This window comes from Haliaeetus leucocephalus, unplaced genomic scaffold, assembly GCF_000737465.1.
Source record: "Haliaeetus leucocephalus isolate CR32 unplaced genomic scaffold, Haliaeetus_leucocephalus-4.0 Scaffold340, whole genome shotgun sequence".
NCBI classification, from domain to species: Eukaryota; Metazoa; Chordata; class Aves; order Accipitriformes; family Accipitridae; genus Haliaeetus; species Haliaeetus leucocephalus.
The window spans coordinates 689,470-716,225 of NW_010972776.1; the positions used below are offsets into that span (position 1 = coordinate 689,470).

The 26,756-nt window shown below is 47.3% G+C and overlaps 1 protein-coding gene across 2 annotated transcripts in view; it reads right to left on the reverse strand.

Annotated features, from left to right (window-relative positions):
- The window catches only part of OPHN1 (oligophrenin 1), a 75,600-nt gene that overhangs the window by 14,784 nt on the left and 34,060 nt on the right, over positions 1-26,756 (reverse strand). For both annotated transcript variants that reach the window (XR_774652.1, XM_010572359.1), the window contains exons 5-19: positions 22,882-22,983; positions 21,736-21,846; positions 20,906-21,010; positions 19,786-19,915; positions 18,353-18,453; positions 16,161-16,252; positions 15,958-16,036; positions 14,599-14,632; positions 12,777-12,839; positions 11,597-11,671; positions 9,309-9,393; positions 8,890-8,948; positions 7,257-7,362; positions 5,320-5,479; positions 1,090-1,237 (exon numbers count right to left, since the gene is read on the reverse strand). Coding sequence is in view for 1 of the 2 variants with exons in the window: in XM_010572359.1 (XP_010570661.1) it covers positions 1,090-1,237; positions 5,320-5,479; positions 7,257-7,362; positions 8,890-8,948; positions 9,309-9,393; positions 11,597-11,671; positions 12,777-12,839; positions 14,599-14,632; positions 15,958-16,036; positions 16,161-16,252; positions 18,353-18,453; positions 19,786-19,915; positions 20,906-21,010; positions 21,736-21,846; positions 22,882-22,983 (1,450 nt within the window). In the remaining variant the exon portion in view is untranslated. The remainder of the gene's footprint in view (positions 1-1,089; positions 1,238-5,319; positions 5,480-7,256; positions 7,363-8,889; positions 8,949-9,308; positions 9,394-11,596; positions 11,672-12,776; positions 12,840-14,598; positions 14,633-15,957; positions 16,037-16,160; positions 16,253-18,352; positions 18,454-19,785; positions 19,916-20,905; positions 21,011-21,735; positions 21,847-22,881; positions 22,984-26,756) is intronic.

The window sequence follows — 26,756 nt, forward strand, 5'->3', positions numbered from 1 at the left end:
GAATAAAGAAAACTGAAGCGACACTGAATATCACAGAATATACTCACGGGTTTCTTTTAAATTTCCAGTACTCTTGCTCAGGAGAAGCTGTGTACCATGCTTTTACGTCCCTCCAAAAATCATTCGTCTCATCCCTCTTGCCGTGCTAGAGACCCAGGCACATGGTGCAGAAGCACGGCTATGAAACTGATTGCACCCTGCAGCCTTGGTGCAGCCAAACGCTAATGCTTCTGCTCCCAGTTTGGAGAAACATTTAAATGCAAGGCCATCTCCAGCTACATGAGCAGTCTTGTGATTTTAAAAAGCAATTTGAATCAATCATGTTTTGCTAGTGCCAAAAAGCACACTTGTAGTATTAAGCCTAAAACATCATCAAAGCTCTGAAAACTGTACCAGAGAAAGACTTTTCATCTCTTTGGTGACAGCTTGCAATGACAATTACAGCAAATCGGGTGCAAAGAGAAACATGACCTTAAATTGACATGCCTTTCAACATGATAGTAAGGGCCTTACCATTTCCTTACAATCAAATGAACTTAACAGCAGAGCTGTACTTGGTCTAGAAAATACTATCATTGGGTCCTGAGAAAGTGCTTCAGTGTTCTTGCTCTGGATGTAAAATCACCAGCAACTGAGCCAGCCCTGCAGACCCTCTTGGGACTGATGCGCTCTGGTGGGACAAGACTCCAGCAGCACACAGCCACCCCCAGCCCGGGCACACTCGCTCCCATCCCACCAACTCTCCTCCTCGGTTGTGTCTCCAGCACTTCACATTTTTGCCTCTGAAGCTGCAAAACCTTTCCACTGGGCTTCTCGTATGTAAGAACAAGTCTTAGTTTAAGTAACGGAGAATGCTACAAGTAACAGAAAAAATAAATCCCCATGGAGTTTGAGTTGTGAGGTGATGCAACCTATGTGTGAGTATTTTTTTCCTTTCCTTTCTCACTGAACAACAGATCTCGCTGTCTGCTGTGTTCATGGCCTGGGAAGTGCAGTCCTGCTATTGTTATCTCCATTGCTCCTGGAAAGTGTTACAAGAAACAGGAGTGGGGAGAGGCAGGTAAGGCACCAGTGACCAGCCGGACTGACCTCCACTTTCTTCCACAGAAGCACCGAAGAAGACGGGTCTTTCCCTCAGAGGACGTTTGGAAATGGTGATGGGTTTGTGTCGCCGGGCAGCCACCCTGGGAGGAGGCACTGGGGGGGCAGTGGTGTCTTCTGGAGGGCCGGAGTAGATCTGTAAAGACAGACACGTTTAGATGACTCTTCCATCCCACCAGGTTGAATGACATCCCCAGAGGCTCGCCTCATTAACCTGGTGTCATTAAAAGGCACCTCGCAGCAGAGTAGGGAGTTCAGAGGTTGAGCCATGCCAGGAGCACAGACCCAGCTCCTGCATGGCAAGTGGCCGCCCGCTGCCTTTGCCAAGGGCTGCCCTGCTCCTCTCTGCTCTCCAGCAGGCACAGAACCCATCTGTGGCCCAAGTCACCTCTGACTGACCCAGGAGGGCTGGAAAAGCCAGGGCTGCTCCAAACCACTCTGACCAGCCACAGCCCATGAGAGCCTCGCAGCCCTTTGCTCCAGCCCTGTGACCCCAGCTCCTAACCAGCGTCTCCAGAGAGGGACAGATGGTGCGCACCAGCCCCTCTCAAGGGTCGGTAGCACTTGGGAAAGCCCGGGCTGCCGAGGCTAGAGAGGGGCTGGAGCAGCGCTGATGCTTTAGTTATGGGTCTACAGACGCATCCTGCCGTGGTCTTTCCTATGGACAGGCTGCCTGCTTTGCACCTTGCACACCCACTGCAGAAACTGCAGTGCTAAACTAATTAACACAGCAAAATCACAAATACAGACAAAATGTGTAGAAACAAATTATCCTGGAGCAGATTAAGGAAGTTTTGAAGCTGACAGTTTCTGAGAAACATCAAGTTTTCCACACCAGCGAGGTGATATAATCTACAGAAAGCACCCAAACAAACCACCACGTTGTTTTAGATTGAACGCTAAAAAACCCTTCAGCTCTTGGCTTACAAGGAAGTATGTGGCTCTGTGAAATTATCTTGGATGAAATACTGGCATAAAAACAAAGCTGCTAAGGAGTTTTATCTCCTTTCCTCACCGGTCATATGGCACCTAATTGGCTGGGTTTAATGTAGAGGTTCTTACTTATGTCAGTGCTTTTTTTAAAAGCTGAAAAAGAATTAAGCTTCCGGGCAGTCTCTTGAAGATCTGAAACACCACATTAAGGACCAAACCCACTGCTTTTGTGTTTTTCGCATGGATATTCATTGAATTTATATCAGGCTTTAAAGAGTGAGTTACAGCAGACGGGGTAGCACAAGTTGCCGAGACTCGAGGCTGCGCTGCCCGTCCTGGTCCCTTCCTGGCTGTCAGCAGGAGACGGCTCAAGTCCAGAGGACAAGAGCTGGTGCCAGACCCACCGATGAGGAGGGTCTCCGCTCCCTCGGTGCATGCTTTGTTATGGAAGAACAATTTTACTGTGTTACCCAGAAAAATTTTAAAATGAAGAAATTTAACATTCTGATTTGATTAAGTACGCTGTTTTCGTAATTCAGACCAAAAGCATATTCCTTCTTCTCCCAGCCAAAGAGCAGTTCTGGGAAATCAAGAAGGGGGATGAGAGAAAAACATGCCCCCACTTTAACCGTCTTGATCCCAAAGACTAGGTAGCATGTACCACGGTGAGGGTGGGCACTGGCAGCTGGGCTCCCCACATCTTCCTTACCTGGGGAGCGCAGGGGCAAGGTCGGACCTGAACTGCACCCAACCTAGTCTGCCCAGGCTTTCACTCAGCAGGCTCAGTATAAATACCATGTGCTGGTACTCCAGCTTTGTTCCTGACTTAGTCTGCCCTACTCTGCACAAAGAGGGGAGGAACAACACATTCAGGGCAAAGACCCAGACCAGCTCCAAACCCCAATCTGGTCATTGAAGCTGCTTTTCTCTCCCGATTCGGTGACACGGCATGGCTGCTGATGCTTAATGCCAACAGGGGCTCTGCCCTTTGCAGGGGCAGTACATTTTTCCCACTCCAGAATACAAGGTCCAGTGAGTCCCCCTACCTGGATTCAGAGGAATTTGCTATGACATTAACAGCCCGTGATATAAAAGCAGCAGCTTATGTATTATTAAAATAGCAAAGGATTAACTGCAGCAGGGCAATTGTTTGGAAATATCAATCTCAATCCTACATATTGACAAGAATCCAATATTATTTTTTAAAGAAAAAGAAGTGTTAAGCTCCCCACGGATGCTTATACAGGTACCACTGAATGCTGTTTTCACAAGATGCTTTTCAACATCTGAAAACCATGCTAAAATCCATGGCAAACTACTCTTTTTAAGATGTGGGTGCAGCCTCTGCTTTGCTTCTGCCTTCTAAATGAAAATCCAAGTTAAACAACCTGAAGGTACAAAGATATTGACAGACACTCATATTTAGAAGGTTTGTACAGTGAAGAAAGTGTTTCCAGAGTGATCAACTTAATTAATTTAACCATGGCATTGAAATATAAGCTGTGGAAACAGTAATTATCCACAAAGACTTCATGAATAGTTACTTTGTCCTTAGAGTCTTCATGCTGCACCATATAAATCATATCCCTCTCCTCTTCTAGACTCATTTAAAGTGTTTGCTCATGTCTGAGCTGAAGATACTTTCAACTCTGATGCTGAACTTACAAACTCAATCTAATAAATGTTACTAACTTAACCTTATCGCTGAAGAAATTAAAAGTAAGCAAAGGGATGTCTGGCTTAATTAAAGTTTTAATTCCAGCTCTTAGAGGTGGCAATGTAAATCGTGTATTGACTCAGTCTGCACTGCAGGCTGTACAAGAGGGGAGGACAGAGGCTCAGTTCTGGAGCAAGTTGTGTGAGGATCCTAACACAAACGATTCACTGTTTTGCTGTGGGAACTTATTAAAAGCATTTGCAGAGACCTACAAAGGAACTGGCATGTGATTTTCACGAGCTTCTTGTGTGGGTACTCAAAAATGTCTGTGAACTCTTTCATCCCATTTCTCTGGTTTCGATCCTCGGAACCACAACCAACTCCCACACCACCCATCTGGTCCCCCTTTGGTTGCTCCAACTCCACATCCACTTTTGCAAGAACCCTGCTCTTTCAGCTTCGTCTTCCTCTTCCTTTCCCAAAAAGGGAGCTTCACTTCCACATGTGTGCTGCCCTGTCTGTTGGGAGCGCTACCCCACCCTCCCTACAGCAAGCAACATCCTTTAAAAGATGCCTTCAAACTTTCCCCTCCTCTAAGACATAAGAGATTGTTTGGACACTTTGTAATGTAAAGTATTATGAAAAGCTGAAGGACCAAACTCAATCTTTCGGACCCAGCACTGTTATCAGGAAAGCAATCTGGTTCCTGGTGTGCTGATCTGAATGCAAATGCTGCTTGAGTTTTTAAATATCAACATATGGCTCTATCATCCTCCAGCCACCCTGAGAACCCTAAGCCATTATATCAGGTATCACGAGGAGAAAGCGCTAATACAGAAGACAGTGGAATATTCTGCTTTCCATCAGGAGACAAAACACCACACAACAAAAAGCTGTTGTCTACATGTGAATCTTCAGCACCCACCACAGCAGACTAATCCAGGCTGTGCATTTAGGCAATGCTCTTGGACAAAAATATTCAGCAAAGATCCCATGAAAGCCAAACACTGCTTGAGCCCTCGCCAGGGTTCACTGCCCTGTGCAGAGCACTGCCCCAACACAAGGGGCACTGGCTGCCTGCTGAAGTCTTCTCTGACAGCTCCACCCCAGGCAGCAGCTCCCCTCCCCAGACTTGCCCACACTTGGATCTGAACAGATTGTATACACAGCTGAATTATTTTCATCAACCCTTCAATACATGTCTGCTTTGGGGTTTCTTCCCCTGTATTAATAGTTGTATAGTGTCTCATCTTGGACTGTGCCTCTTGAAACCCGTTATGCTCTGGTCTAGCTCCTGTCTTCAGCTAAGGAAAGTGTAAGGTCCAGGTGTGGAATAGGTTTTTTTCCAATAAAAATTCCTCCTCTTTAAACAGAAAAGCAAAAATCCCTGGACTCAGGCTTTCCTTCAGAACTAGCTAAAGGCAACAGTGAGGAACATATCTGCTACACTTTTTGTTTCCTTATGAAGCATTTCAGAACAGTATATTATATAAAAAAAAAACCAGTCCCTAAGGAGACTCCAGGAAAAGGAGCCAGAGCTCTACATCGTTGCCACAGCAACAGTTTGCACAAACATGATGGAGCAGCCAGGAGCTGCATGGAGGCATTCCCAGTGCTGCCACCTGTACCTTCCCAAAGTGCTCGATGAGGATCTCAACTACTATGTTTTGGAACTTGATGTTCATCATCGCTGCCACGGTGTCCTCCTGTGCTCGCATGAGGGTAGGTCCAAATATCACTCCCATGTTAGACGGTGACATCAGATTCTCTCGGCTGTGCTCACATATGCTGTGGAGAGGAGGGATAAAAGGAATAAGTTTTGGTTTGGTTTGGTTTTTTCCAAACAGATCTTATTCCAAGCAATGGAAAAGGATACAGTTAGAATCAGTCATTCAATTTTCTTCATTTTGTTTCAGCAGAATTTGTTTCCCAACCCTACCAGAGACAAAACATGCCTCTAGTCATGACATGCACGTTTGGCTAGGACAACTGTTTGGGAGAGCTACATGCTGGCGGCATTTTTATTTGATCCCTTCCCACTCCTAGCTCCTCTTTTAACCCTGCAATCAAAAGTCATCTGTGCAATACATACGCAAAAGGAATCATGTCGATTGGAATACCCTATTTATCCAGAACTGACTTTGGGCTTTAATTTTTCCTCTCCCTGAAGGAGGAGGACCGAATGCAGGGAGCACACTTTGGAGGTTTTAAGTAAATCTCTACACAGCATCTTCTTTCTGAAAGAACCACCATTTTCACAGAACAGAGCTCTCTCTGCCCAGCAGCCTTCAAGCTTTGGAGGACCGTGCAAGCGTGTGGAGCAGCACCAACTGTTGACTGAAGTACTAACCACCTAGGTGGGCACTACCTGTTTCCAGAAGCAGACCAGAGGAGAGAGACTCTGATGCTGACACATAATGAATTCTGAGTTTGCCCTGTAGCTCTGGTGTTAAAGGCGTTTATGTCAGCATAAAGGGGAGAGGAAACAGAATTTAAGCGTAAGCACTTTAAGGAATAAACACAGTGACCACAAGTACAGTGTTAGCTTCATCGGACTGCATGCCAGTCACTCAGCTCTGCCACTTATGCAGAGGTTTCTAAGAACCACACAAACATGTGCCTGAAAGGCTGGAACCGGATGGCAGGCAGGATCCCCCAGCCAGCCCTCCTCGCCCCAAAGAGAGGGCATGGCACTGGTGGCCAAGCACTTGCCTTGAGTATCAGGACATGACAATCCCAGATCAGCCCTGCTTATTTCTGGAACAGTCCAGTTTTGAAAACGACTTCTCCAAAGGTCCAAAGCAACCCCTGTCATACAAAAGCCATTGCTTCTGCAAGCCCTGGTCCTTCCTGACCTGCACACAGATTGCTCCCTTGCTTTTGAGCTTCAACATGACTCACCACAAGCCTCTCTCCCTGCTGTGCCCCTGCTCCTCCCTGGGGTGGAGAGGGCAGAGCTTCCACACTGAGCCTTCACATTCGGTGTGACAAGGAGGCAGGAAAATACCCATTTCCCAATGCAGTGCTGGTGCTATTATCATCAAGTAACAGACTTGCAGTGGCTCACCGGTGGAAGCAGCATGGCTCAGTGCCACCAAGCATCCAACATGCCTGTATGAGAGCAGAGACTGACACACTCAAGCCTTCGTGCTGCTCTAAGGGCTCAGGACATTGAATCCATAGAGCAGCACATAAAACCAAAGCATGCTTCACGTTCAGCCCATAGGCACAGGTCCTACAGCCATTCCCAAACCCGACAACTAATGTTCTTTTTAACTGGAGTGAGAGGTGACAATTTATAGCTCTGCTGTCAGAGGGTATTTTAATTTTAAAATTATTTCCTGCTTGGTACTTGTCAGAAAGGGGATGAACATGGCAATTAGAAAGAGAAGCATCACTTAATGCAGTGGGTAGCAAGGATAATCATACCATTTGTGCAGTCAAAACGTAAATTCCTAGGGGGACTGTGGTGGATACAATTTTGCAAACCTGCCACAAAAAAAGACTTGTTCTGCTGACTCCATTATTCCCCTTACTTTGGCTTTAGAGAAAAATGTCTGCTTACTTGACGAGGTGTTGTATGAGGAGCTCTAACATCTCTCTGTTCTTGTCAGGTAGTTTATAGACGAGCGCGTGAATGGCTCCCAGTCTGTAATCCAGGTTCTCAGATTCTGCAAAGAAGTAACACAAAGAAAAGTTTGTGCCCACCACTTTCAAAGTATATACATAAGAGAAAGATAAAACCAAAGAAAATCTGTGGGAGCTGTTCCTTCTGCAACATAGGGCTGGCTGGCCAAACCTGGCGAAGGGAAGCAGAAGGAAAGTGAGATTACATAGCAACAGGGTAATCATTGTGAGAAACAAAATGAAGTGGAAAGTGGGAGAAATGAAGCTTGAAAGGGAGCTGAGGGTCACACTCTGCCTCTGAGCATGGTTGGGGAAACAGGCTGGGCATGGCCGGGTATTCCCCTTCGCACCCTTGCCCCACACACCAGCACACCTGGGGAACACATGGCCGCTCTGCTGGGTATCTTATCAGCCCAGATAGCTGTAACACTGAACCACATGGTGAAATGTCCTGCAGGGAAAAAAAATTGAGTCCCTGACCCAAAGAGGTCACCCTTAGAAGCATAAATAATCAAGAAACAATAAAATACTCAGTGTGAAAAGAATAGGGTGGGATCTTGGTAGCTGGGAAGCTTAATGGTTCAAGTTTCTGAGAGAGGGTAGGGGAGGGATTATGATTTTGCACATACCCAGCCATCATTGGTTTAACCAGTTCTGAAACTAATAAATCTTGGTCTTGAGCACAATCTGTAGGTGGTGGAAAATTTTCATTTCCAAGAAAGAAGTGTTATTAATTCTCTAGACGTCCAAACATAGGACAAGCAGGCACTCTCCTACCCTCCCGTTGACTTCAAGGAGGCATGGGGGTGTTAAGGATACTTTAATCCAAAGTGTTTGAGTGTGCCACAAATTTCCAAATGCCAGTACTCTCATGCTGAGGGACATGATCAACTCCTTGTATCCATGTAGTCTCCATCTCAGCATGCTGGCTCTTAACATGCTCTGAGGATGCAGCCAGTTCAGAACTATTATGGCTTATTTGAAATGGCCATAACAACAGGACCGCTGAGGACTAGCCGGTTTAGCACAGGCAATGCCCTGTCAGTATACCCATGTTACTTGGCTAATCTCTGTTAATACTGGCTGTGGCTTAGTCCCAAGAGCTACAGCAGAAAAATGTCTTTCATGTATTGGTAGACACTTTGGATTCAACATCCCAGAACAAATTTCATGACCTAACGGAAGCACCTATCTATCTGTATGGCAACAGCACATCCCATTCCCTCACAGGTTTTAAAATAAATATATTAATAGTATCGAGAAACAATTCTTCTGGGACACTTGTGCTGATTTCAGGTTAGTTGACATCCCCTGGCTCTCCAGACCCTCTGAGAGCATGAAACCCTGTTAGAGGGAAGAGTACTGCAATAGCAAAGGAAGGAAGGGAAGAAACACCACCACCTCCCTTGCACAATTAAGCACTCAAAAGAGAGGTTCACTGCTCTTTCTACAGAGGGAAGCAGCTGGACACCCCAGTGTTGGGCTGGCAGAGCTCTGTCAAGTGATTTTGATGTCCACTGGTTGGGGAGGGCAGGGCTAGGGACCATCAGCAAGGCAGCTGAAGGACTTACTGGCAGCCAGGACCAACTCTTTGTGGAGCTTGTACGTCATGACGGGTTCAGACAGGTTCCTGCAATAACCAGAAAGAAAACTAAGCTCTGGCAGGGCAGCACAACCCACTCATGACTGATCTTGAAGGACTGATGGGCAAACCTGCTTGCCCTCCAGTACCACCGGTTCCCAGTGGCATCTCCCCCCAGCCAGTATTATTTAAACAGCTTTCCCCATGGGATATGGGGTTTCTACAACAGGTATATTTCTCAAAAAATGATACAAAATTAAAAAATCCATTCCTCTTCCCAAAGCCTTTGTCACTTCTTTGCCCTTTCCAACAGCCAGCTGTTAACATCTGGCAGTTCAATCCGCTTTTCACCTGGATCAGCCCCGAGCTCCTTTGCCCAGTTGGGGCAGGTGGGATCTGCAGTGCTACCTGAGATAAAACTTCAGTGAGCTGGTAATCGTCTTGATGTCCCAATCGCCACTTTGGAGATCCACGTCCCCTGGACATTTTGGATCTGGAGGAAGAACAAAATGGCTTTAAAATAAGGCCCATTTGAGGTTGTTAATAGCTAGCACACTCTCGGGGAGGGTATCCTCTCGAGATGAATGAAGCCACAGCAGCACATGAGGAAAGCTCCTGATTCTCATGGTTGGGAAAAGCAGAACGGTACCAGCATTAGTATTTTAGAAAAGCTGAGGAGCAGTGCTAACTAGGGACAAAAGAAGCAGCAGAAGGTAACATTTAAGCAGTGGTGAAAAGTTAGTGAGACCATATTCTCTATAGTTTGTTTTTTCCCAGCATAGCCAAGACTGGCAGAAACGACACATTTCAACAGATCCAAGATAAGCTTTCCGATATCCAAAGTAATCTAAGTGTCCAGCTCCAATCCCTCCTTCGCAGCTACTCCCCTGAAGGCTATTCTGGGAACACTCCCTCTTGCTGCACAGAGAGGAGGGAGCTCAGAGGAGGCGGCACAACAGCATGGAAGTACACTTTGCTCCTGCCTACCCTTACCGAACAACCACATCACTTCTGCAGTATGACGAAGTAAAGGACATAGTTGGAGGATGGGGGGCAGCTGGACTAAAGAAATAAACTGCATGATTTATTTTAAAAAAGAAACAGGACTAGAGACAAAACAAGCAAACAAACAAACAAATCTATCTTCTTACTGAAGTTCAGGATGAAATCCTTCTGCAGCAGTTATTTCTGTGTTGTTGGACTTTCCATCATGAGTTCATACACAGTGGGGTGGCCAAGTGGTCAACCAGACCAATGCATATAAATAAAATGAAAAGCCACTCACTGGTGGGGTTCAGAGGAGAAAACCGCAGAGCTATTCATTGGGAGGGTGAGAATCAAGAAGCAATAGAAACTTAGGCTAAGTAATTAGTCATCATGCAAGCGTAACTGGACAGCTGTCTGAAGCTGTGGCTCTGTGGGAATTGGGTACAGCTATATGTCAGCACAAACCAGCTGTTTTAATAAACAATAGTAAAAACAATAGTAAACAATAGTAAAAAACAATATTAAAAGCGTGCGAATACTACATTAATATCAGATGTCAGCTGGAGTAAGGCCGAGGCACACGGGTATCAAGGTAAATGTACCTCCTGCCCCATGCTCCAGCCCCTCGGGCAGGGACAGTGAGAACGGCTCAGCCTTTAGGCATGTGGGAGACCAACCCTTGGGGCTCACCTAAGGGGCTCACAGCCTGCCCCGGCCCATGCGTGCCATGGGGCAGGGGCACGATGGCCTCAGCCAGATCCCAGCCTGGGAGCAACGCTGCTGAGCCCCACAACCTGCTGCAGGGAGTTTAACCGTTTCTCGTACAAAGACTACCCACCAATTCCCATGCTTGTATGAAACACAAGGTTCAGTGCACAGAAAGGCTTACAGCAGAAATGTATACATTGACTTATTAACGTATACATTGCAGAGTGAGGTATCCCAGTCCTTCCAGGTGAAAACCTTAAACCAGGGTAACAGCCTCTCTGCAGAGGCCACCTTCCCAGTATAGCTCTCCATGATACCCCACCGAGGAAAAGGGTCCCCCTGAGCTCGTTCAGGTCTGGTTCTCATTTGCACTGCCTAAATAAGAACGGGGACACAGGCTGTTACCAAAGGAAAGGAGTCATGATGGTTGGGTAAGCAATGATTCTTGCTGTTGCTCGACTGTCGGGTGATGCTGGCAAACCCATGCCACATGTGCCCGACTGTGCGAGCAGCCCCGCTGTGCACAGCCCTCCGCTGCTGCTGCGGCTCAACCAGGAGCTTCTGCGGCCCCAGGCTGGGAGGTGCTGGCTGCGCAGGCAGCAGAGGAGAGGGCGAGGGCTCGTCTCTCCTTGGCCAACATCCTGCACTCCAGGCTTGTGGCAGGAATGTGTCCCCACCACATGACTCCAAAATGCCTGGATATTTTTAGCACACAATGGGAGAAGGCTTGTCCCCGCTGCTCCAGGGTCACTGCCTTGCTTTATGTCACTTAACGTAAAATGCAGGTTGCACCACCAATAAATAAATGCAGTTTAAAGGGAGAGGCACTAGAGCAGGTTGCAGAAAAAAGCCCAGAAAAGAAGGGGAAGATGTGCCTCGGAGGAGCCACAGGGACCAAAAACCATGGTGGACATTTCTCACTGTGAAACCCGATCCTCTCTGTCCCTCTTAAGCAATATAAAAACAGGACAATCTAGTTGCGCAGAATAATTAATTCTTACCAAAAAAGGCATTCAGCAACTTCTGCACCTGAATATTGCTGCCAACAGTCCGGTAGACACCCTCTGTAGTAATCCCTAAGCAGGAGAAAGCCAAAGAGCGTTAGCCAAGGGGCTTTCCCAGCTGGAGGGAAGTCCAAAAGCCCCATCTAGTGGAACTCCTCTCCCAGCTATCGGGGTGCTGGCTCCGCCGAAAAGCTTCTGCCCCAGGAACCACCCGGACTCTGTCCCCCCGCACCCCGGGCTGCCCCGCAGTAAAGGGGCTGCTGCTGCTGCCAGCGGCCGGCTCTGCTGGCAGAGGGCAGGAGCTCCGCTCGCCCACGGCGGGCACGGCCACCAGCGCAGCCGGGACACGTACCTTCTGCTGGGATCATGCCACGGTCAGGGAAGCACAGCCAACGCGTGGAATACGCGCTCGAGCTGGCAAAGCCCTACCTGCCTAAAGATGCCATTTCTGGAAACAGTGCTGCTTTAATACTAATTTGTTCAAATTGTCACAGAAGGCAAATGCGTTTCAGCAGATTCTTCGAAAATATTAGCCGATGTTAGGAAAGACAGAACTGCTGTATTTGCCTGGCTACGTGAGGAGGGTCTCATTACCCTGCTCCTCCCCACTTCAGCAGGGCTGGGCTGACCACATCCCCCAAAGGCTCTGGATATGAAACCAGCCACCTTTCCCTGCGGCAGCCAGGTGATCCAGCTGTTCTGGAGCGATTTATCTTCATCCTAGAGCCCACGCTAGCAACGTACACTGGTACAGGCTGGGCGTTTTACGAAAGACCAGAGGGTGAGCTATCATCCATCAGCCTGCTTCTGTCCTGCTGCTTTTAACAAAATGGGTCTGAATAACCCTATATCCCAGTTAACCCCTGCCTGTCCCCCAAGTACAGAGAGACTTCCAGAGCTGTTCTCCTTCTGCCTAACAATGAGTTTTCTCAGAGTCAAAGATGAGAAACCGATGAATGAAAACAGCATAAAGATGGAAATTCAATCCTAACTGATTTGGTATAACATCTGGACCACGCAGGATTTCTGCTCCTCTGACACACGTTCTTCAGTTAAAAGTCAAAGTCCCATTTCATTGACTAACAACACTATACTGCAGAAAATACAATATAATTCAAGGCCACGGGAAGCAACACCAGGATGGCGGCACCTCCTGATGCCAGGGTGGGCACCTTACCTTTTGTTTCCACTGCGTTGATGCACTTGCGTACAAACTTGAAGCCAACCTCGTTCAGTTCCACTGTTTCAAACAAGGGAAGAAGGGTTAGCTGCCTGAGCACCAGCACGCAGCTCCCCATGGAAAACTACTGGGAAGGCCCCATACCCAGACCCTGCTCGGCACACAAAGCTGCAGTGCCTCAGCGCACAGCCTGGTTCACACATGCATCTGCACCATGTACATCCCTCCATGAAAACACAGGCATTCTTTAAATCCTGACAAGGAATTATTAGTTCCATATGTTCTCCCTTTTTCCTTGAGTCTATTTTGAGTTACAGCATTGCTCCCTACCCACTTTCTGTCTTTAATAATAAAAGTGTAAATCAGAGTCCCGCCACATGTGAATTTGTGTCTGATAAGGAGTTGATTAATTGTTTCCAGAGCACTGCAAGATCTGCAGTTAAGGCTTTTCCACATCATAGGATCATATAATTTCTGCTTATCTACTTGAGTAGATTAAAAAGCAAAAACAATACTGCTTGATATGCTGAGTAAAGCAGAACACAGTTTTTGTTCCAGCCAATTAACCACTGCCTATCTCTGTGCGTGTCTTGCAAGCATCATAAAGCAGGTAGAAAGACAGGATTTTTTTCTATACACATATTTCAACTTCTGTAATCACACCACTACTTCTGCTATTTTTTCTGGGATATCTGGAAGGATTGTCCAAGTTATAATGCAAAATATCTTTCTGTTCAGTGCTAACATTTATATTGAATTTCTCCTAAACGACCATGCTGTTGTTGGGTTTGGTTTGGTTTGTGTTGGTTTTTTTTTGTTTTGTTTTGTTTTTTTTTAACTTAAACCAACATGCTGCTTGAAAACACAGCCACAAGACACATCTGGACCAACTCCAGTCACAGCACAGGCCATGTTGGTGAATCCTACGAAATCACTGTATTTTCAGCAAGTTGTTTATAATGATTCTCTTTTCTCTGAGCAACAGCGACAAAAAGGTCAGATATATCTTAGCTCTAACACAGGAATGAGTAAAGACACCATTAAGCACAGATCGTATAATACGACTTGAAGTCTAACTCTAATCTATTAAAAATAGAGCGTATTTACTTTTGTGAAACACTGAGTCGCATTCTTTCCAGGCGTGTAATGCAAACACAGTCAAACAACAGGTTTCATGCTTACGCCTCTGTTGATGCTACCTCTATGCTCATTAAAGTCAGCTAATTAAAGTGCCTATAAAAGTAAGCTCTAAGATACAGAATGCAAGTTTCCACTCAGCTAACGAAGCCTCAGCGCCTTCCATAGCGGCATGCTCAGCCACTGCTGAGTAATGGGCTGTAAAAGGGGAAAGGCAAAGGGGCAGCAGCCTGCCCTGGGGCAGCGGGTAGGGTACACCCCACTTGTGAAAGGGGAGACACAGGACAAGGTGGTGGGATGGGAGCTCCAGGGAACTAAATGCCACCTCTATTTTCCTATTACAATCTTTGCGAAGGGAAATGTCTTCAAAATCTCTCACTGATCTTTTTTCCCCTCTGTTATTTGGAGGTTTAGAGGTGCAAATTGAACTTCGCATCCTGCTAGTTCTGGTTAAATAAAAACTGCACATTGTGATCGATAACTTTTACCATTTGCAACTCATTCTTATCTGGCCTCAGTATCAGACACTGTGATGAAAAGGAAAGAAGTTACACTGCTGCCACAGAGGGAATACACAGCCTATTCAGCAGAGATCGATGATGAGTGTATCTGCAAGGAAATATACTGCCCAACCTCCAGACAGCTTCAACAGCTCAGAGGAACAGCAGCAGAAATGACTCACTCTCTTCCTGTTTCGTGATGGGACTGTGGTAGATCTGGAAAAAGGGAGGGAATGGAGAAGGAAGAAACAAAAACATAATGCAACGTGATTCGATATTTATTTTCAAAAGAAAATGCAACATCCCATAAATCACCCAAAGCCAATCACAAACAGTACGACAATGTCTCAAAGAAACGTCATTTTATAATTAAGCAAGATACCATTATCTACACAATAAATGAGTTTTTGCCAACTTCCTACATTTCACTGGAGCACCTATTTCTAGGAAAGAGGTCTCCTAAAAACTGAACAGGAAACTTTGTTTGTCCTCTAGGTGCCCTGTAAAAATGGCAGCTGGACAGTCTGGCACACAGGGGTTGTGGTTTTTTTGTTTGTTTGCTTGCTCTTAAAAATTGAAGTGTCAAGACAGTCCTTCATCCCATACAAACATAAATTTTGTATTTTTTTATCAATAATAAACAGCAGGTAACATTCTTGATAGAAAATCAAAAATCCTTTATACATAATAACACATCATGTAAACCAAGTAAGCCCCAGGCATCCCTTAAGTGACTGGCTGTCCAACGCAAGCACACTGACCCTCTCCGCACTATCCCATGTCCTTTCTTGTTTAAACGAGTAGGGGAAAAGTGCTGTGGCAGATGCCCATGTCCCACCTTCCTGCTCCCACATCCCACCTCTGCATCAGCAGCCACACAGCCCTGAGCAGGTCAGCAAGTGCACTCACTGCCAACCCTCTTCACCAAGCCCACTGAGGGAAAGGCAGCTCTCCAAAGGCAAGGGGAGCTGCCAGAAATGGGTTTTCCCGCACTATAAATACATCATGCTGTCCATTTAGAGGAAATTCAGTAAAATGCAGGAGTCTGTGCTTTGCTTAGACTGAAGGAAGGGAACACCAACAGGCACAGAAAGGCAGGTGAACACTGGTGCAGGGTGGCTGCTCCCGTGGGCCAGACTTTCCAAATGCTGCTCAGAGCAGGGACAGACAAAAAAATCACCTCCTGCAGACTGGAGAGCGATTTGTGAGCAACAGAAATGTGGAACATTCCAGACCCAGTAAGGCCACAGTCCTTAGGCAGTCTGGCACAACTAAGGAACATAGCAGAGCTTTAAAAGGGGAAAACAAAATCCCCATTGCAAGCTGTGCCACGAGCAGAACAGCATTAAGCCCCATTTCAGATGTGCAGTGGCTCAACCGATGCCTGAATTACGGGTACACCTCGCTGAACAGCAGCGAGGTGACAGCTGCAAAAAGGAACTCGCCAGCGGCTGTGTCACTGGTCTTCCCCAGGATCTGCCGGCAGAGGACACTGCTAGGCAGCATATTTACAGCTAGGCAGCAGCTCCTTGAACACTTACGGGCTCCTTCCCGTCCATGGCTTCCATCCACAGCCTTCGATTAGCTTCCGAGAGTGCTTGCAGCGTGATGGTCCCAGACCTGCACAGAGTTCACCCAGGGACAGGCAGGAAAATGAAGCAAAAGTTGTTTTTAATAAAAAGCAAAGAGCAATTTCATCCAGGTTTGCAGGGTTTGGAGGTCATTTGAATACTAAGCATCTCACCTTTCATTAGTTTCAATGTCAAAACAAAACCTTTTGTCTATAGAGTCAGTCTTTCTCCTTACACAGGATTTCAGTGTCAGGTCTAAGGTACCCTAGGAGAGAATATGAAAACCGACATTAGAGGAAAGAAACACAGGAGAGGATTTCGGGTTCCTCAGCACCCTTAGGCTGCAGCCCAGCAGGGCACTGCCCATAAAGCACCAGGGTCCCAGCGTACCAGGAGCACAGACAGTCCTTCCCATTCTCAACAAAGACAGACATCAAAGGCTTTGTGAGACAGGCTTCCCCTCCTCAGCCACAAAATGTTCTAGACTTCATGGCACTACCCCGCAAACAAGTGCTAAATATCTCAGCAACAAGCAATATGCCCCTGCAGAGTAGGAACGCTGCTATAAACAAACCTCATGAGGCAGTCACTTGGTCTCTGAGGCCAGGACCATGCTTGTCTGTTATCTGACACAGCTAGGTCCTAATTTTTATCAGGGCTGATCAGCACTACCGATCATCCATAGCATTCATGGTCCAAACAGCTTTACACAAAATACCTTGTAGAAAAGGAACGTTAACTGACCAAATCTAGAGTAAATGCACTCTGAAGAGAGGCCAGCACTGCAGTGCTGAGCTCTGGCCTTTTGCGTTCATACCCCTGTACTCCACAGCAGAGTCAATTTGTAATGTGATTGTGAGATCTCCACGACTTTGGACAAACTCTGAAGAGACATACAGGAGACCTTACAACCAACCAGACCCTAGGGTTGAGCGTGCAATCCTGGAATGCGTTAATCACCTTGACCGTCACTGCCACTGCATCTGCAAGACCTCTGACAGAAGCAGATGCAGAACAGCCCAGCAGCAAGGACAGCCACCTCCAGGATTACAGCCGGCTTACACTCCGTGATGATAATCTTCTGGCTGTTTTGTGTGTATGCTGGTTGTTTGGGGGTTTTAAGAGCACTGCTTATAATTGTGGCATTTGAAGTTGCGTGGCCAGCTGCAACCTGAAGGTGCAGACTACCAGAGCGCAAGAGTTTGGGAAGGGGACTAATTTACATTTTTGCAAGCCCCTACCTGCATTAATTGGCCTTATTAGACATGTTTACAGCAGAAATGAAAATAGATCTCTCCAGTCAATAGTTTGGACATTACTTTGCCAAGGTCTCTGCCAAGGGCTTCCAAAAAATACATTTTATTTTATTGCTGCAGTGTGCAGAGGGCTGCCAAAGAACAGACCATGAGATCACGAACTGGAGAACAGCACGCCTGACTGGGAAGTCCCCGGGGGACATCGCTCCATGGCAGAGGAGGGCGGTTGGACTCAGCTGGACGCACTTGCTGTACTCTGTCATCCACGCCTGCATCCTACCCCTCCTCTGTCACGCTGAGGAACTGCAGGGAACTCCCAGACACACTGGTAAAAAACATTTTGTGAAAGAAGCAGTTCCCCAAATTGTTGCCTTATTGCAGTTTAGAGCTACAACCACTGCCCTCTCCTCCTCTCCTAACACCGGTCCCACCCACACGTAACCAGTTTTGAGAACAGAATTCAAAATCAAAAAACAGTGACTGTGTGAACATGCAAAGGCAGAGAAATACTGCTTTTGGAAACACTCATCTAATAACTTGAGTAATTCAAGCACTTGCAATCACTGCCAGAGGGCTATGTGCAAACTAGGCTGCAGGTTCACCACCCATTTGCATGGATAAATATAAAAATTAGCTTGTCTAGAAAAGGCAGAAATTCCACACTAGACCAAACTCGCAAGTCACCACTGTCTGAATAACGCTTATGTTACACGAACCCGTGTCTCCACTGCCAAACCCTGCAGGGCTTCAGGTCACTTGGGCGAGAGGGAGGTGAAACTTCTCTTCACAGAGGTGCTTCTTTCAGGTCGCACCAAACCACCCGCCTGTGTGGCCAGGCAGGGAGGGGACATGAAACCCACCCCTTCGCTCCGTGGCCAGGAGCCCTTCCACAGCTGCAGCCACAGCACTGGGACCAGCCCACTGCCGGCGTGTCTTAAGGACTGGTGCTGCCAGACAACTGCTCCCGACAGCAGGGCTGGCCTGTACTGCCCTGGACGTGGCACTTGTACGTCTATTTGCTTACAGAAAGAGATGACGCGGGTGGATTGAAGGTGAGACCTGATGGCTGGGTCAATGTTTGCAGACTTCCCTCCAAGAAACCAACTTACTTGCTTAGCCCCAGGCTTCTGGTCCATAGGCGTCATCCGTAAGGTTTTTGCCTCTTTTTCATACTGGCAGTAATATTTCACCCAGGAGATGCCCAGCGCCCCTGTAGAAACACATGGGAAGCCGGTGTCAGAGACAGCACCATAGCTGGATGCAGCCGGCAAGGCATGGCTGGCATTTCCCACATGTCCGCGCTTCTCTGGGGATGGACAGTGCCGGCCCCACAGGGACACCTCCCTGGCGAGAGCCAGGAGGAGCAGGAGGAGGAGGAGAGGAGCGCAGGGCGGCAGCCGCCTCCAGCACCCTTCCAAAACACTGCTGGTGAAAGGGCGTTTGTGGGACTTTGGTGGCAAGCCAAGCTGGTTTGGCCAAGTCCAGCCAAGACCTACACTGGCAGGATCCTATGTGTCTTGAATGCTTGTTTCATACAGACACCACTATTTTTTCCTGTTGATGAAAACTTAGCAGTAAAGACAACACCATCTTTAAAACACTCTGAAGTTCCTATTTATATCACACTAGATTTATTGTCACTTTTCTTTGTTGTCTTACCTGAACCCCTTTATATGAAATACTTCAACTGATACTTTTTCTGTAATTTTTTTTTTTTAAGTTGCAGTGTCAGGAGGAACAACTCTCTTCATACTTGATTTATAGGGGAAACAAATAGAGGCAGCAAACAGTCATTGGCATGCAGGAATGTGCAACATTTGTCTGTGGTCTAAAATTACTGTCTATGTGTTTTCTTTTAAAAGCAGGATAAACATACGTACAAATACATCTATAAATACATTTGTACACAAAATCCAAAAATTAACTGCTCACAAAGTTGTCTGTAGACTCAGAGGCCACAGCTCTGTGTACAGGCTTTTGTCCCCTGAGTATTCATGCTTGCATGGCCATGGAAAGCTACAGTGAGTATTTGTAAAAGACTGAATTTGGTTTGATTTGATTCTGCACAGAATCACAACAAGTTTCACTCTCAGCAGCTTAACTCTCATTGCTGGTTAACACTTCAGCTGAGCTCAGATGCCCTCGAGATGCTGCGAGAGGGAAGCTGGGCAGGACACCAGATTCGTTCTGATAAAACGCAGCCAAGGTGCAATCTGCCAGAGCACCGGTCTCTCCAGTGCTACGAAGGAGTAATAAATCTCATCTAATTTGAGCACAGGGCAATTAGCTCCTTGCTTACATGGCTCATGTAACCCGGAGAAAGCTCTGTGCCACCACTGAGAAAGCTGGCAGCTAAAGTTGCCAGTGATTCCCCAGGCACTGGCAGGCGGTGACACCCCGTGCAGCACAGCCCACAGCAATGCCACAGCTAAAGCTGGCCTAGCCATGGGAGCTGAGCGCAGCCCATGCCGCAGGGCTATAAGCAGGGCAGCCCAGGCTCACGCGTTCTTTAGTGCATTCAGGTGAATATAAAAGCCATTACATTTCTCCTGAGTGTAGAGATAGCCCTCAATGGTTGGCTGCCCAGGTAGCTTGCAGGTTAGAGGGGCTTCCTTCATCCTCTTCTTCAGGTCTTCCAGCTCCTCCCGCGTGCTGGAAAAATGATTCCTTGTCTGTTGAGAGAAAACAAAAAGAAGCGCATTTGAACATGAGCAAAGAACGAGCTTCAGGTATTCCTGGTCAAATTTTAGGTGCTCTGGCAGAAACAAATCGGTCCCCAATGTACAAAATGCAGAAGCCACTCCACAAACTCACAGGAAAACTCCAGCCATAAGAACATGGGGCACTTAAAGATGATTGAAAAGACAAGGTTTAACATACCGTGCATGGCAACGGTGCTGACGAGTCATGACTGGGAGGCCACCTGTTCTTTCAATAAAAGAAACTTAGCACATTTTAAGGCTAGGTGGAGCAGAAGGAAGCACTTGAACTCCACACCATTGTTTAGGTAACAGGTGTGTTCTCCTACAAAACTAAGGCATTGATTTCTCAAAAGATCATGCTACATGGCTTGGCATGAAATAATTTTTAAAGAGTCACGTCAACACAGGGTACAAAATCAAGGCATTTTTATAGAACACCACTTAGATCAATTAATGCGCCAGCAGCAAACTCAGCTTGGCACAGATTTATGGCTGTTGTTCCACAGAAACAAGGGCCAGCCATGAAAGACTGAGAATAAAAGAAATGGGACACAGATATTTTATTCCATGTATGCTTAGCCAGCAGAAGAGCTTACCAAAGTATGTAGTAAGCTGATACCATTAAGATCAAGATTGGGGGCCTTATTAGAAGACGTGTACAATTTCAATCTCATGAAATTGGAAGAAATTCTCAGCTTGTTTATGCACAAGGTTAAATGATACAATTGCAATAGCCCCTTCTAGGGAGAGAAAAACACTGTAGTAGCACCTGCAGATTCTCTTGTGCAGGATAGGAGAAAATACATGTGAACTGAGAAGGAAATAACTTTATCTGTACCTCCCACAATGCAAACATGGACAGTTTGTTTTGCATGGAAAAACATCGCCACCAGAGGCGTTTAAATACAAATGAGAACAGAAGTCACATGCAAAAAATACTTCAGCTGGGCAGGAACTCACATTCTGCAGGCTGAGCTGAAGCTGCTGTTTGTAAGGGAGGAAATCCTGTGTGAGCTCAACTGTCAGGTTGTTGTAAGTAAAGAGGCTGTGGAGAAAAGCCAGCACCTGCAAAGGAGGGAAAAGACACAGATTAAACTTCTCTTCTATATTTCTAATCAGAGGAAAGATAGATAGGAAGTGAGGTTTCAGAAATTACATATAAAAATTATTTTTTTTCTTACAGTTTTGGAGTGATGCAAGTCTTAGTATGACTTATCCACCACAATGTCCCTAAAGCCCAGGTCTACCACCCACACATCTGTCTTAATAAAACACACCCGAAATGAAAGACCCTGCTGGGACAACAAGAGTAGATCTGCAGACTGCTTGTCCACGAGACCTACATGATCCCACGCTCAACCGCATCCGGCGCCAGGGCAGAGCCACCCACTCAGGGCAGGGTCCCTGTACTGGTACCACTGCAGCCCGTGCCGTGACAGGCAAGTGGACCAGGTAACAACTCTCTCCCTCTGAAGACAACCAACGCTTACTAAACACAAAGTGTCCAAGATAATTCAAAACAAGACCTCTAGCTACCTACAGCGTCCAGCCGGTTCCTCAAGATCAACTTACAGACATGAGAAACAAGTCCGTGGCTTCATGGTGTGCCAGCAAACACCACTAAGGCTATTAAGCTGCAGCAATCCAAGTGTGCAAGGTTAACTCCTGCTCTATCACAAGGCTCCCCAGGACTGAATCCAACCTGGTAACTCATCCCTTCCTCTGACTGTCAGCCAGTCAGCATATCTGAGCATCAAACAACAAGGCCTGAAAGAAAAGGAAGCTCCTACCGGTTCAACAATACTGAATTTCTTGCTTTCTTGCACCTCCTGGATCTGGTACACATACTCGAGGGAGGACTCAAAGAAATTGTGTCTCTCTTTGTCAACCTGAAGGTCAGCCTGGAAGAAAGAGCGAGAGGTGAAAAAAAAAATACATCACATCTAGCTTGACAATATTTGACTAGCATTTGTCTGTCAGCCCATAAATTGTTCTGTCCTCACTTAAGAAAATGCCGGCCAAAGGTATCCACCCCATGTTTTGAACACTTTGCACAGAACCAGAAGACTGGAACGCTGACCATTCGTCTCAGGTCTGCCCTTTCCTGGCTCCCTTTCATTTATGGATCCAGAACCTCACCCCATTCTGCAAGGAGAAGGCTTTCCTGAAGTGTATTTGTTATTTTAGCATAAGCTCCTTCTCCACCGGTAGCCCTGCACCAGTGAGGACAGGGCCACTGTCACAATCCTCTTGCCTGACTCCAGCTGTGACCTGAAACCAGCAATTCCAGAGCTGCAGCACCAGGTAGGACAACGTGGCATGCCACGATACCACCGCTTATGCAAATTTTGCCTTGCAAAGATGCTTGTAGGGTGATCTGACAACTGGTTTGACAGATTTGATTTGATCCAGCTACTCTGATGTGGGCTGGAACAGCTGGGGCTTTCCTTTCTTGTTGCAACATGTTTGGCAGCAGCATCAGCTGAAGGGGCATCTCCCCTCCTCTGCCTGCTGCTCACTGCCACGGTGGGCCTGCTGCCACAACCACCCCTGCAAACACCAGGAGCTAGGCAGGAAACTATGCTGGCAAAAATAATATTAACCAGCTATTTTTCAGCCAGATCAGTTCCCCAAGCCAGGTGGAAGAGTGGCCAATCCCCAGCTGTGCCAGTATAACTGGTCACTGTCCTATACTATGAGGGTGAGAACAAGCGATGACAATGCATCAAGCCACTACTACCGTTCAACACAATAAGGAGAACTATGATCTCGATTTCCCTGATCTCACCCAGAGAATCTAGGCTTTAGGCAGATTTAATTGCTTATCAATTTCAACTGGTTACTGAAAGGGATGATTTCCCCCCCCCTTTTTTAAGATCCAGCATAGCTGGTGGTGTTGCTTCTGGACCCAACTCTGAAGAAAACTCCATACACACCTCCTGTAATTGGGATTCCTTCTTTTTGGAAGACAAATGCAAATGGCGATCCAGCATAGAATAAAACTTCTCACCATCCTTCTCAAACTTTTTCTTTCTTTCCTGTAGATGCCAGAGTTGAAGCAGAACCAGTTACTGGCATTTTCCAGATAAGAACATGCAACAATGCCAAGATCTTTTGTGCAATTCAGTACTCCCATGGAAAAATTCTGGTCGACCCAACCAGAACAGGAGGCCACTTACCATTTGCTCTGCTTTGACAGTCTGTTGCCTACACTGGGTTTAGTTACACCTCAAGACCAAGCTCTGGCAATACTTCGTGGCACAGGCACTTGAAGTATTTTGTCACGTTAGCATTGTGGCAAAAGCCACACCAACGAGGTATTGTTCCCCCCTCTCAATCTCTTCAATATCAAGTAAATTTGAGACATCAAAAACCTATTCACCATTTTCTAATGTGCTGTTCACATAGTTCAGAAACAACTGGGCAAATACATTAATGACAAAGACATGTCCAAGATAAGAAAAGATCTGTTAGGAGCTTGGCAATTTTGTGTTTTGAAGCTTTTATCGTGTGTTTCTGAGAAGTATCAGAACGAAAGCAGAAGACTGGAAGGGGCGATACATGGGAGGGAAGTCATCATCTCTTTATTAGCAGTGGTGGAAAGAGAGATCACAAACTTTGCGGTCCAAACTTACACAAGTTTTACTGCATAGCACCCAGCCCAAATACAGCCCAGGGGAACGCTGCCTCAAACATAGCTGTTTTACAATGCACAATGTGAAGACTTCATGTCTTGGAGGTCCCCTGCAGATGGTCTGGTTCTTACTGACCTATTGTACATCTCAAACATGCCTACCACAGGCATGCAAACACAAAGTGTGGACTGATTTGTTAAGAAAAAAAGACTTTGTGAAGGCACCACTACAACAAAGAGTTGTTTGCACTGGCAAACCTGAAAGGGTAAATGTCTAGAAGAAGAGCAAAAAGAGACATTTAAGAACAAAACCCAGAGAGAACACAGGGAGGAGCTAAGCTGAGAACCAGGCGGTTTGCTTATGCCTTACAATGACTGAAACAACAGAGGACTGTGGCAATCAAGAAACAACCACAAGTAGAAGCCAGGTTGACAAATACCCACATCAGATGGAGCCATCAGTGATTGCTGAGAGGCAGTTAAATTGCTAAAATAAGGAAATGCCAGCCTGGCAGCAGCCTCAATGCCAGGTCCAAGCAGCTGAGGACTAGTGTATACATACCAGAGGGTATGTATAGGATGCTGTCTAACTTTTGAAAGCTCAAGAAAGTGGAAAGCAGAGTTAGGAAATCCCAGCCTCCTGTGGAATTACTGGTATCTTTCAACAATTATCTCCTAAAAGCCCTGAAATCCTATTCTCTTGCCCCCATTCAGAAGTTCACGAATACACAAACACACACCAATGCCACCACAAAATAGAGCAGATGGACTCCGCCAGACTGGGGGCTATTAGTTATTTTCCTCATGAATTCAGCAGTGACCGCAAAGTTTGAAGCTGCATTTCCTAAATAAAGTCCTTTCTCTTTCTTTAGTCAGTTCTCCTGCCATGAAGTTTTGCTTCCCCATTCCACTTGCATGGACTATTCAGTCTGTCTAATGGGACGTCCTACACAGCAGGATGCCTGGGGGCTCCCAAAACCAGTACTACGGCACAGCAGTTAGCCCCCATCTAACGGTCTGCTTTCTTCTCAGCCCCTTGCTCATAGTGGCTACTGCCACATTGCCTCTGGATGAAGAAAGGTTATTTTCTGGTGGGCACACACAGGGAAACACTCGTAGGTTGTTTATGGGAGCACATGAAGCTTGCACAGCTCCCCATGTTACCCATCATGGGTAGCGTCTGTCAGAGAAGGGCAAAGGCACTCACATGCAACAGCTAGGTCAGATCTACTAGCAATAGCCATCTCAGCCTTTGCTGGAGGAGCAGCTTGCCATCAGCACCCAGGCTCGTGTTGGTGGACACCAGTTCCTTAGAGGCACCTCAGACAAAGGGTGGACAAGCGTTACTGCCAGTTGTCTTCCTACAAAAAAGATTTCTCACCCCACAAGAGAGTCCTGTTTCTCTAATCCCTCCACATTGCTATTGTGAAAGGACAATTACGATGGAAAAACGCAGAGGCACCAACTCGACTATTCCTGCTTATATTTAACTGTGTGGAGTAGGGCAAGCTTAGACCAGCAAACCTTTTTACCCCAGTAATTACACCTACTGCCCTACAGAGACCCTGTAACTACAAGACCCCTGAAGTGAAGTGTATCTTCTGGTATCATCCTATGCAATATCAGGGATACTGTAACTCCATGTTAGCAAATTTGTGCCTCAGAATGAAAAGAGATGCGTATAAAATCCAGAGGAGCAGAGAGTCCGCTAAGAGTGAAACCTAATTTAAGCAGCACTGCAGCTGCAGAGCCAATGCCAGGAAGAACTGTGAAAACAAAACACCACCCTCGTGACTAACACCCCTGATAAGTAAATCCAAACCCAGAGAAGGAAAAGCGTTTGCAAAGCAGCAATTACCATGTCTGTAAGGTCACACTTCTGGATTGTCTGTCTGTGCCATTAGATGCCATGTCTAACGCAGCCAGGAACCTAGGCTTGTTTTCATTTCTGTAACGAGGAGTCACCAAACCCCAAGGCCGCAGAAGCGCCAGTGAAACACAGCTGCACCAAGAGCACCGGCAGCCGATGCAGCGCTGTAGGTCTGCAGCTTACACCTCTGCTGTCCCATCTTTTTGCATCTCAGAGAGGACGGCTACACCAGCAGCAGGTCCCCAAAATCCCCCGGTGAAGGAAAGCTAGCTCCAAATCCAACCAAGAGCCCAGCTATCCCCCTGGAGGTGGCACGCAGAGGTGGTCTCTCAGCACAGCAAGGGACAGTGCCAGCCCTGCTCCTTAGGGCACCAGGAGGCGAGCAGCTGAAGGTGCAGCAGCAGAAGGGCTGAAGCATGCTCCTGTGCTCGAGGCACTGTTCCAGGCATCCTGTCCTGCCTCTCCACACCAGCGAGCAGCGCACATAGGGTGACTCAGTCATCCCCAACCCGGTGGAGTGGCCACGAGGGACAGCAGCCATGCTCCAGCCCAGAGCAGGGACCAACCTCTCCCACCCTTCGCCATCGCTCGCAGGCTGGGCAGCTGCTCGTCTGCCCCAGGAGCTGCGGGAAAGCGCAGGGCGAGGGAGCAGGGAGCTTGCTGCTGCCCTGGCCGGGCACAGCAGAGCCTGCAGGCAGGGAAACAGTGCCAGGCAGGGCAGGGGGACGTGCCTTTGGATGCAGCAGCCTGGGAGCACACGGGTCCTGGCGAGAGGGCATCTCATCCCCAGGAGAGGTGACGTTGCTGTGGGTAGATGTGGTGCCCGTGCAGACAGTCACAGGACCACAAACCCATGGGGGAGACCACAGGCTGCGGGTGGCCGTGATGCCCGTGCAGATGGCCACAGGAATATGAGCCCATGGGGGGAGACCACGAGCTGTGGGTGGCCACGGTGCCTGTGCAGACGGCCACAAGAACACAAGCCTGCAGCCACAGGGAGACCATGAACTGCAACCCATGCAGCAGCTCTGCCACCTGCTCACATGGGCAGTGTCTTGCGGGAAGTCATGGCCCGTCCTGCAGCAGAGGGTCATCTCTGCAGTGGAAAAGATAGGTGAAAAGAAAGAAAAAGCCTGGGGGAGCAACAGAAGAGCTTTTTCTGCAGCAGGAGCTTGGAGGCCAGACAGAACTCCTTCAGGGAGCGCCTCCTCCTCTGCCAGCACCCGTGGGCTGGCAGGGGCACACAGCCACGCTGGGGGTGTGGAACGCCAAGCTCTCCCTGGGGATCGAGAATCACGGCCGAGATG